The sequence below is a fragment of the Crassostrea angulata genome, chromosome 8 (assembly GCF_025612915.1).
Source record: "Crassostrea angulata isolate pt1a10 chromosome 8, ASM2561291v2, whole genome shotgun sequence".
Taxonomy (NCBI): Eukaryota; Metazoa; Mollusca; class Bivalvia; order Ostreida; family Ostreidae; genus Magallana; species Magallana angulata.
The window spans coordinates 53,673,533-53,685,994 of record NC_069118.1 but is presented as its reverse complement, the minus strand read 5'-3'; the positions used below and the strand labels follow the sequence as shown (position 1 = coordinate 53,685,994).

The following is a 12,462-nucleotide window of genomic DNA, read 5'->3' as shown; positions in this document are numbered from 1 at the left end:
AATGAGTGATCCCCAAAGCCGTCTTCCACAATCATCAATTTGAAATTACTCAATGAAAAAGTGAACTATCTTAACATATATAAAGAGATTAATCCTTATTTCATAAAAGATTTTAAATGTACTGTCTAGAAAAGTAATCATATAAAATAATAAACATTGTTATTGTTTTTTTCACACTAAGAAAATCAATGATGTTAGTCCATTGGTAGAATAGAAAAAAGAATAATAATTGTCTGAGGTATGGGCCGGGGTTTACATTTTCCACAATTAATTAAAGTTGCAGTCATTAATATTTTTACAAAAAAATATCTACTGGACCCTACTGACATTTCTTAATATATTTTCCATTTTGATTCAGCTGCAGGGAGAAACATGTCGTATAACTTTGCAAAATGAGGTGTCTTCCCACTTAGCTAAAATTCTGAATTTTCTATGGATGACTGATTTTAGCTAAGTGGGAATGGTGCACAGGTAAGGTACGTGTCAAAGAGATCAAAGGAAATTAGTTACAGGTGAATTATAGTCTGTTCAATTATTGACCTTACGTAAATTTTTAATTGAATGAAAAAATAACAGACAAATTCTTCAGATTATGTTTAAAAAAAAAAAATTAATTGATTGTAAAAGATGTAAATTTTAATAATTAAAAAGTGTTTGTTATATGACTGATCTTGGGTAAATTTTATCTTATTTAAAATTACTCAATATTCATTCTTTTGAGTGATGAGAAGTTAAACAGACATAGTTTCATTAACTGGGCATGATCACAATTTTGGTCAAAGAGGGTGTTGCACTTTTTATGCTTTTTCCCGAAAGGATCAAGTTGCAGATAAAATGGAAAAATCAAAGTTAATGAATTTGATGTAATTTTTGTTGTTGTTGCAACGTTGCATATAAAGCAGTGTAGAATTTTATCTGGAAAGTTTGTACTAACTTTTATAAGAACATTTTATAAATTTAAAATTGATTTTTTTAATCACATGAAAAGGTTATATGGATAGATGACGTGTTTGAAGAGCCAGAATCAAATTTATCCATGTAGCTCAAAAGAATGACAATAGAAATCAAATTGATATATGTTAACATCAGAATACAGAATATATGGTCATCTTCCTTTTTTCATTTATTTATTTTGAATTTTATTTTATTTATTTAATTTATAAATATGAAACCTTTCAATAATTAATAGTTCTAAACATTTTTAAAACATATTATCAATAATATCTAACAGTATATCACAGGTGATTTCTATACAGGTAGTTCACACCTAAAACAGACTATACTCAGTGCTCACTCAGGTGTGAAAATCACAATTTTCGCTAGGTGGGAATAAGAATTTCAGAATTTTAGCTACGTGGGAATAAACCCAAATTGACAGGTTAGCATATTAAATCTTTCTTTTAAACTTGATTTTATTTTATTTAAAATGCGAAAAACAGACATCTATATACCGCGGTATACCAGGTAATAAAAGGTCAAGTATCAAATGGGACTCGAACCCAGGGCCTCTGGCACACTGTACCAGCGTTCTAACAACTAAGCTTATGATATCTGATATATTAACTGACTGACGTCCATACATATCTGCTGACCTAGCGACATATAAGCCTTTAGTTAACAACACTTTGAATTTATAGGTGTAGGGGATTATTAAATTGGAGCCATTTAAAGGAAGCTGGATGGTCAACAAACTGCGCATCAGATCTACCTCTCCTGCAAACTTTTTAAATATGATAGTTTTGGTCATATACTAATGCATGTATTATTTAAAAGAAATCAGATATTTTAGCTTAAAAATTGAATGTCATTTATGTCTTATATATCTCCTATATATCTTTATACAGATTTTTTCATAATATTAATCGGAGAGGTACTTTATCAATTTCTTAATGGAAAAATAAACCAATTCAAATAATTCTACTGTATTTTACAATTTTATTGTTCAAAAACATAGAACATTCAGATAATGATACAATACAAATATTTTGTTGAAATCTGATATGTGAATTTATAAAATAATAATAATGTATCAAGTTTAAAATGATCAAAAGAAATCATGGAATGCATCACTAACCATTGCACATTTTTAAAAAAAAAATCAAATTAAACCAATAAAGTAAAATTAAAAAAAAAAAACCAGTCAACATTTACAATTTACAGAGGCATGCATTTATAAACATCTATTCAGCATATTTGATGAAAGCAAGTGAAAGGAAAGGTTTGAAATGAAATTATTTATGTTTACACAAGGAAATCTTTATGAAAAGGGATACTAGTTACCCCTTGTACAGTTAAATGATGCAGGAATTGAATGATAACTGAAGCCCAGCATACAGAGCCTAATCATAACAATATATGTACTACCGGTATGTACAACAAGTACAAATCAAGCTGGGTTTCTTTCCCAACATATAATACATTCAGTTGCAATCATTTGGAATTAAATTAATTTAAATATTAAGAAAAACAGGAAGCACTGAAAGCTATAATTTTTTAATGTACATACATGTACTAATAAAATACAGCTCTAATAGTACTTTAAAAAAAAAATTTGGCAGCTTATCTATAAATAAATCGAGACCCATATTAGCATATTTTAAAACAATGCCAAAATGTTGAATTAAAACTAGGATGCACTTAAATATTCTCGAAACAAACATTATTGAAGTTAGACTTTAAATATTTTTTTTCTATTTTCAAATTAATAGCTTAAAGCCACATATTTTCTACAGGTATGGCACAATCACAATTAGTTTTCAACAATTAGGAATTTAAAAAAAAAAAATTAATTTAAAAATTATGTAACTCATACATTCTGATATCTATGTGGCATCAATAAGCAAAAATTTGGTACATGTATTTAAATTGCTAATACAAATCTAAAACAAACTGACAAATAAACATGTATGATATGGAATGATAGAAGATAATTGGTATATAAGAATTAGTGTAGTTGAAATCACTTTGAGTTTATGACTATATGTGGACATTTGTGTATTGTGGTACTATACACCTACATGTATTTATTAAATAAAACCCAAAACAATACACATGAAAAAAAAATTCAATTAAAGTGTATCTACAATCATACACTATGTATATCTTGTTCACTAGATGGTCCTGCATCTTGCAAATGTATACCGGTAAAATATGTGTCAGGATCATAATATATAGATGGAAACTATATATATATGAACAAACCAGAATGTACCCACAGATTAAAGACCTTTTATAGATCCTAGATAGATGACAACAATACATGTGAATGCATTGGATATCAATGTCATGTATATAATGTCCTTAATGCAGGGATTATTTTTTCATCTGATGAAAATTTATGAATTAATGTACATTTAACAATTCAAATTTTATCCAAATGTTGTCTTGAATTATAAGACGTAAAAAAAATATGATATCATGTGCATTTCTCTAATGTTGAAGAATTGCTGACATATAAGAACAGTTGAAACTACTTTTACTAATGAAAAATATCATAATCCCCATTACCCCCATTACATCTTAAGTACACCTGTTAAACCCATGGATACCCAGCCCTCTATAAGTACATGGAATTACACCAAACTAAAAGTTAATATAAAGCCTTAATACAAAATTCCATGCAGAAATTTGTGTCTAATATTTGAAGTTAAAGAAAACCTTTCAAACACTCTTCAATTATCCATGAAAGAAAACGATTCAAACACACTTCAATGTCACTTGACACGTACAGGTTTCACATGTGTATGGCATTGCCAGGCGATAGCACTTACAGTAAACATATAGTATAGCTGAAAACTTTGTAATAAATCTACAAGCACGCATGTCAAATAAAAGTATAAATAATTCAAGATAAAAAGCAAAATACTCATACTTGCTTCCTACAGGAAAAAAAAAATACTTGCATCAAAAATTCATGGAACCCTTGCTACATAAAAGTATAAATAACTGATTAAGAAGATTAAAATGCAAAATATTTGCAGATTTTTCCCTAATGAGCAAACTTGCATCTAAAATTTATGACCCCACCCTCCTCTACTTAAAAATAATTCATTAAAATTTCATTTCAAATGTCAAATGATATTCATGTATAGAAAAAGAAAAGTTAGATATAAAAACTTGTTACAGAAACCTTATACTCAAAACTACTGTAAAACATTCATTTTGCAATATTTTTTAAAGAAAATGAAACATTAAAACCAATGTATTTTGTATACGATGATCTGATGCTATGCAAACATTGCATATTTAAATGACACAAATATGATATCTATCATATTTGACAAAATCAAAATGAACTTGGCAAAAATCATAAAGCAAGTTAGATAACTATAACATCATTGTTCAGTCGAACTTTGAACTACCGGTACATTGTACTAGTAATTTTGGAAAGCATACATAAAGGTATTAACAGCTCCATGAATCAGCAATACTATTTACCTTGTACATGTACTTTAAGGTACATTACTACCGCTCCATGTGATAAAACTGTAAAGATGGAATGAAACCATCGTCTCAAACCAATGGTTTTGTGTCCATTCTGGAAATTGTATGGACACAAAACCTGTGGCTTGAGACGATGGAATAAAACAACCCTGTAATTTTAAAAATAAAATGTTTGCACTAGGAATGCCAGGAATGTGTAAAATATGCCATCTTGGGCTTCAGTAAAGTACGTACGTCAAACAGATAAACAACCGAATCAATGTACAGATCAGTGAATGATTGAAGAATATACATGTATGTACAAGATTATCTACTATATACAACATATATAAAATGCCGTACAACCAAAACAGACAAAAACACAAACACAAGGATTCTCTCATGCTTGAAAAAATCATCCAACCAGCTTAATAAACTAAGAGTCTATGCATTTTTGCAGTGCAAGGATGAATGATATTGGAATATGAAGATTTATAATTCTTATGGCTGCCATTATACGACACTCTCGTTTTCTGCTCCACCATTTTGAATTTGTTGAAGGCGATTCTGCTGCTCGGTCAGTCTTGTCAACACGTCCCATGATGAATTGTGGGATAGGTCACTGCCTACAGATGGACTAGGATGGGCTGCTGGTGTGGGGCCCATGGAGGGGAGATTAACTGAGAGGGGCATCCCTGAAGGGTAAGGGGCACCAGAGGGGGTCACAAATGGATGTGCAGGGTGACTCTGATTGGGTGGAATCATGACTATGGCAGGTGCCTGCTGCTGCCCATTTTGGGGATAAACCCCACCCCCAGGATACACCACCTGGTGTGTGGGGATATTGTTTGTAAACACGGAGCTAGCTACAGACCCTGTTTCTAGAGCCGCCTCTCCATCCTTCTGCTTCTCTGTCAGCTCGCAAAGCATCTCCCAGTTTGACTTGCGAGGTTTCGCAGGAACAGTTGGAGCCTGGACAATTCCTTGAACAGGGATCTGTCCCGCCGTAGTCACCGCCTGCTGAGGGGGTGCCACAGTAAACTGACCCTGTCCATTGACCAGGTAGGGAGCCTGGGTAGACACCATCCCTACCTGTGGCTGCTGGTGAGGTAGTGTTGAATACGATGGTGGGAGACCATAGGGTACTAAGTAAGGTTGACCATCTGGTCCCATTGCATACATCATTGTACCAGGAGGAGGTTGGGTCGGCACATCTTGTGGCATCTCTGTGGCTCCAACAGCCTCTGATGCTTTTGGTTTCTCTGACTTATCATGAGATTTTGACTTCTTTCTCTGTGATTTGACTGGAGCCTCACTTTCAGACTGCACTGCTGACTGGGATTTCCTTGGCTTTGGTTTTGGTTTGGGCTTTGGTTTTTCTGACATATCTTTGACTGACTCCCGGCTCTTGGACTTCTCGCGCTTCTCATTTTTTAGTTCGTCACCGGTGTCAGAATCATCACCTATAGTGCGAGATTTACTGCGGCTACGGCCTTTTTTGTTGGTTGTTTGGGTCCCAGTGGCAGACAGACTTTTGGAGCGGCGCTTTCTTTGCACCACTCTCTTGGAGTGCATCACAACTGATTCGTCCTGTCCTGTCTGTGTTGCTGTTTCTCTCAATGTCTGAGTCGCTCTTGTTGCTTTATCCGCCCTTCTCCCACTTAGGTCTCCTAAGGACTTAAACATCCTGTCATTCTCGTGTCTAGAAATCGGTTCAACATATCCATCATCATCGTAGTCCGCATGACCTCTTGACCTTCGGTAGTAGTCAATGTCGTCATGGGCAAAGGTGGACCCAGACACAACGGACTCTGTGAAAGATCCTTTTCGCCGTCTGCGGCTATACAGAGATGACCGTGAGGCATACAGAGACTGTCTTGATGTTGTCCTTTGTAAAGCTGAAAGAAACAAGTCAACCTCATCTTCAAGCATTTGATACTAAATGTAATGGACTCATTAAATACATGCAAATAACATATTAATTTGATCACGACACAAATAACACTTTTGTCATATTTATGCAAAAATCCCCCCCACCCCATTGCCCTTAAAGGCACCATACTTTAAAATCTTTAATCAAACAAATTTCTTAATCTAGTCTTATTTATTTATTCCATCTTTTATCAAGACCTAAAAAAGGTAAGAACAGTTTTAGACAAAACAAAACAAAATCAAACTTACGTCTGACCGATTCCTCATCATCATCACGCATCATGCTGACAGGTGTGTTAGGTCTCGAGTCGGTGCTGCGGTTCCTCCGATGTCCAAAGCCTTTAGCTGCCATTTTAGGTGATTTATTTGAGCGTTTACTTCCTCTCAGTCCATCCTCCAATTTTTGAAACTGACTCGTGTCGCGTGTCGATCTTGGACTATCAGGTGCCCTCTCCACATCATTATCTCTCTGACCTTTGACCTTTTTATCTTTAGAGGTGGTTTTAGTTTTCTCTTGCCCTCTGTTTGGTCGCAGCGTGTGCTGAGTGTTTGCTTTCCCTGGTGCAGGGGCTGCCTCTTTTGAGGACCGACTATCGCTACCGCTAGTCCCCTGACTTTTGTTTAAATTGTCTTCTCCACTTCCATCTAGCTCGTCTGATGTAAACGATTCTGGACGTGTAGCCCTTCGAAAGCTCTCCATCTTTTTTCGCTTCTCTGCCAGAGTCAGATGTCTGTTGTCTGGCATGGTCGGCAAAGGTTTCTCAAGCTTCTTTTCGGCAGGCACTCTGTCGCGGCTGTCTATGGAGGAGTTGGATTCTCCAGGCGTCCTGTTCCCAAAGGAGGACCCAGACAATCGATTTCGCCTGTCCTCTGCAGCTCTCTCATTGTCTTGCCTGGACTTCTGGAACTTGACATTGTTCTGTAATGCACTAAGAAACGGAGACTTCGGTGGTTTGGGGTCACCGTCCATTACATCGTAGGGATCCTCGTCCTCATGTTCATACGCCACGTTGTTATTCGGGCGACTTGATGCACTGGAATCCGTGACATCACTCCTCGAAGTCTGACTCCGTGCCTTTAGATCTAGAGTCTGAGGTCTCCTCCCTCCCCCACCTTCCCTGCTCTCATCCACCGAAACCTGCCGCTCAGGAAGAAGTTTCGTCTTGGCGCGGGGCGAGTACTCGTAGTTATTGGCCGCTGTTTGTCCCTCCAGTTGTTCCAGTGGCACTTTGGAGTTTGAGCTGTTGTACATAGCAAGCCGCTTCATTCTCTGGGCTCTCCTGTAGCAGCAAGCAATGAAAATTGCCCCAACCACGATAAAGAAGAAAACTCCACACACGACTCCTATGATAAGTCCAGCCGCAACAGGTTGTGTTTCTGTTGTATCTGGCGAGAAAGGCTCTGTGAAAATGGACAAAATGATTTATTGTTAAAAACATTCATTTACATACCTATTGCAGCATTTACCTATATAACATACAATTACCAGTTCTATTCATAATATAAGCAAAAACTATTGCTCTCACTTAATAGGTTAAAACATATCATGAGCACATTTTGCAAAGTAAGATAATTTTAGAGTTAATGTTGTTGTGAGCAATGGCATTACAACCTACAACTGCTACACTCAAATATGAACTATTATACAATTATTTAATGCTTGAGCAGTCAATAGACCAGAATATTTTTCCCGAGGTGCAGGGAACAGCTCAGTATGATCTATTGCCCTCGGCGGTTGGCCTCGGGCAATAGATCATACTGAGCTGTTCCCTGCACCAAGGGAAAAAATTATGGTCTATTGACTGTTCAAGCATTAAATAATTGTTTTATTACCTAATTCCTTTTTTAGTTTTTTGGGGGTTTACAATTTGCATATTGCAGATGGTTTTCGTGCCATTATGCAATATACTCAGATTTTTTTTCATCTTTTACAACCACAAAACCTGTTGCATGCATTCCAATATCTCAATTTAATATTAGTTTACACAAAGAAGGGGGAGTCTTCAACCCATTACATTTAAAATAGTCTTTTACCTTATATAAAGCTTTAAAACTGTTGATTATTTGATACTCCATTTTGATAACATTGAATTTGGCTTCACCAAGTACATGTACTAAAAACAGCGTCTATGTAAAGGAACATTCCCTGAGAAAGGATGTAACATTAACATACCCGCGTTCTGAAATACGTTGTCTGTCCAATAGATCGCAGTCTATTGACCCGGCGGTCCAACAGATCGCAGTCTATTGACCGGCGGTCTAATAGATTGCAGTCTATTGACCGGCAGTTCAAAATAGACGCAAATATTTCATTTGTAATAAAACAACAAAATCCCTTTGATTAGGTAAATAAATTCATTATTTCACATCATAAAACATATCAATTCCAGCCCATTTTCTCTGAAAATGCTGTAACGTTAATTCAATATTGCTAAAGCCAACCCCATATCTATTTTGAGCTATTGTATTGTGAACATATAGATCTTAATTATTTCAGTCTGATTTTGCCAATTGTTGCTTTTACTCTCCTACTTCCCCCTATTTATATGGTAAAGGATGATAATGTTGAATCACATGAGACAACAATGTTATGTTAATTAATACTGAACCACATGGGATGACAACATTATGATAACAGTCAACCAAATGAGATGACAATGTTGGTACATGTACTTACTTTTGATAGGAGTGATGGATATCTCAAACGAGTACTGCATGGTCGTGGGATCTGTCTTCTTGAGATCCACAATCACCTGTGTCCCGCTGATCTTCATTGTGGCAGAGGATTGTGGGTAATTGTCACAAGTGTATATATACTGAAGAAAAAAACCCACGATTGATATCAAATAAGATGACAGGGAAAATTAACAGTAGTTTGAGAGGAATTTTGTATTCAATTTTTCATACTTGCAGTATCTTACAAACATTATCAATGTTTTGTCAACTGACTACTTAGTACGTTGGGAACTTACGTTAGTAGTGGCGTACAGAGTGAGGGTGACGGCACAGGATCTGAAGTTGATGATGCGGATGCTGACCTGCAGGTCATACTTGTTCTCGGTCAGAACGGTGATCTTACACTGGTTACCGATGGGCTTAGGGCTGACCGTCCCCCCGGCTTTGATGATAACTATCTCATCCAGGCTGATCGACTCGGGAGGAAGAAAGCAATAATCTTCCAGCTGATCTGTGACAGAAATAACAGCATTGGAAGACAGAGATGAAGTGAAAACAAATACGACCATTGTGATTTGTCTCATACAAAAACTATTCATTAGTATTTACTTGCAACTTGTAACTCAAAAAGACTGAAATTTCAGTAATGTGAGAAATTTATACATACAAAATATACATTCCCCCCTAAAAGAAATCTAACATTTTATTCAGTGTAACTTTTCCGAACAAAAGAATATTTCCCTTCAAGATCTCATAGTAAGAAAAATATCCTGGCAGTCGCATTATACTTTATTTTTTTGTGGTCTGAGGAATCGAAGATTAATTTTTGTGCTTTGAATAGCAGGGTTGTCTCTAAGACCCGGGAGGCGGGGAATTTCCCCGCCTAAAGTGACGTAATTACCCGGCTATAATTGCATTTCAAACACAATCTAGCTATAAGCTAGACCCCTAGAACCCCTTCTACTTTTTTATTTCTCCCTTCTACTTCAATTTTTAGAGACAACCCTGAATATATAGCAGGATTTATGCACAGAGTGGGATTTACTTACAATTTCTGGTCCTCTGCTGTAATGAGAATTCTGGTTGCCATAGCAACAGAAGACAGGTCAGTGCAAAGGTTAACCTCATGATGTCACAACGGTCATTGTGTCTACGTCATTTTGAAGATCTGCAAACGAAGCCAAATATATCAACACTATTGGGTAATTCAAAATGATGCAAAAGAAAAGGACATGATTTTGCTTTATGGGACTGAAAAAAAAATCAACTGTGGTAGATTTAATTATTTTTTTAATGAACAGCAATTTTTAAATTGATTTGAATGAATGACGTACTACTAGTAACTTAGAAATATGCTACACTTCAACTTGTTCAAAGTAAATACAGTTGAACTTCCGTATCTCGAACATCGATATCTCGAATACAATGGATATGTCGAATTTGTAAGTCCCAAACACTTAAGCTTTATAGGTATATTACCCTTCTCGGATATCTCGAGTTTTTTAACCAGTCCCATCTATAGATGGGACTGGTTAAAAACTCGAGATTTAATATATATATAGTTCGAGACAACGAGGTTTGACTGTACAAACATTGATCTCAAACACATCAACTATGTTAAAGCACCATAATATTATTGACTTTTTATAAAAAATGATGACCTCACCAACTTTTATCATATTGTGTGCAAGAGTAGTAATTAAATTTAAACACAGTGCATTTTTTAATAATTTTAATTTTTTAGATAGTCAACTGCATCCCTTATTTCTAGCAATAAATCAATTTTTTTAAAGACTTAGTTGGGATATGATTTAATTTGAGAAATATAATATATTATCTAAACAGTAACTTGATCCAAAGGGTTGGATCCCATCGAGTTGCCTTACACGCTCAAATTATAAGATCTAACGAGACGTGATGCGAGTCTTTGAATCAAGTTAAAATTAATCATACACCTTTCCATTAAAAGGTACGGTAATTAAAAGATATAACAAAACTATCATCATACAGTGTCTGGTAAACCAGAAATTCAGATCACCTACACTGTAAAATTAACAGTATCAAGAAAGGAAAATTGATGCATGATTGAGTATTTGGGAAATTCTTGAACAATGCATATATGCATAATTAATATATGGAAGAGAATAAAAGATAACTGCATCCTCTTGACAAAGCACTGTATGTACAAGTCCCTATCTTAACCTGCTAGACCTAGCTTGCATTAATTCTGACCAACACATACGGTTTATTAATAATTTAAGGATTTGACGTTAACTTAATATTATTGTAATCATGATCGAATCTTATTCATGCTGAAAAAAAAATAAACAACTGCATGAACCCATGCAAGTTGTAAATTGTTTTGTACCCTGCACATTATAATTAACATTATAATGGGGAAACTGTAAATAGACCTATACATTATTGTAAGCATTTTAGGTATATTCGATATCTGTAATTTTAGATGGACCAAATTCAATATGTACGCGTACAATTAATATCTATTTATGAGTACATTAAAGATGTATACTATCAGAAATTACGATAATCCCTAATTTAGACATGACTGGACAATACATGTACAACGCTCATTCACTTCCTGTATTCCAAATTGCATGTTTATATGCACTCGCTAATTTTTTTCAATTGTTTACGGTTATTATTTTATAGTCTAATTAAATGTTAATAAAAATGATGTACATAAGCTAACAGTACGTAAATGATGATTCGTAAAAGAAATTGTAGCGACTATAACGTAATACGAAAACAAAAAGTCAGAAAAACAACAGTGCGTTTTAAAACAAACAAATAACAGAGCATAAGTTGTAAAATATGATTTGAAATAATCTGTATCTGTAAAATTCTTACGGATATGTTAAATCCACACCTCACAACTACGTTTTCTTCACTTATTACGATATTAAAAAGGAGTTAATTGTTTAAAAAATGACCTACTTACCTGACAAGAATTTATTGTTTGAACACAAGACGCCATCTTGAGAATTATCTCACCTGTGGAGACAAAGCTAAGCGATAAAGTTTCGAGTCTCTTTTCCACGCACGTTTTTCACGCATGAGTTACTCTTATATATTTCATTGGGTATTCAAACCAATGTCGATCATTGAAAACATACAAGTTTATCGCCTAATTTTTGTCTGGTAAATAGTTGATATCGACTTTTTATTTCTTTTACGAATATATTTTCACTACAAGATGCATTATAGATAAATATTTTTTTAAATAGTCTTACGCTTTGATGTAAATCGTTAATAGTGCTCACAAGAAAAACACGTCATTCATTCAGTTCTGTTCATTAACGTTAATTGTTCCTCACGGTAAATAACATCGATAAAACAGAACTTTTTTTCGTAGATAACAAACACCTACTCTTTATTAACTTACAATTTATATGAACCCTTATTAAACAGGCA

General features: G+C 34.8%; 1 protein-coding gene across 1 annotated transcript; it reads right to left on the bottom strand.

Moving 5' to 3' along the window:
• Positions 1-1,924: 1,924 nt before the first annotated feature.
• On the bottom strand, positions 1,925-12,060 carry LOC128159451 (uncharacterized). Its single transcript, XM_052822558.1, has 6 exons — positions 11,990-12,060; positions 10,080-10,198; positions 9,327-9,541; positions 9,032-9,170; positions 6,604-7,755; positions 1,925-6,320 (listed from the first exon to the last, which is right to left on the bottom strand). Exons 2-6 carry the CDS (start codon positions 10,156-10,158, stop codon positions 4,936-4,938), a joined length of 2,970 nt encoding a protein of 989 aa, XP_052678518.1. The 5' UTR covers positions 10,159-10,198; positions 11,990-12,060; the 3' UTR covers positions 1,925-4,935.
• Between the last annotated feature and the right edge of the window lie 402 nt (positions 12,061-12,462).

Excerpts from the sequence above, each read along its gene's own strand:
- LOC128159451 (XM_052822558.1), bottom strand. The coding sequence starts at position 10,158 with ATGAGGTTAACCTTTGCACTGACCTGTCTTCTGTTGCTATGGCAACCA. Across the intron at positions 9,171-9,326 it reads CTCTGTACGCCACTACTAAC|TATATATACACTTGTGACAA; the intron begins GTAAGTTCCCAA and ends TTTTTTCTTCAG. Across the intron at positions 6,321-6,603 it reads TGATGAGGAATCGGTCAGAC|CTTTACAAAGGACAACATCA; the intron begins GTAAGTTTGATT and ends TGTTTCTTTCAG.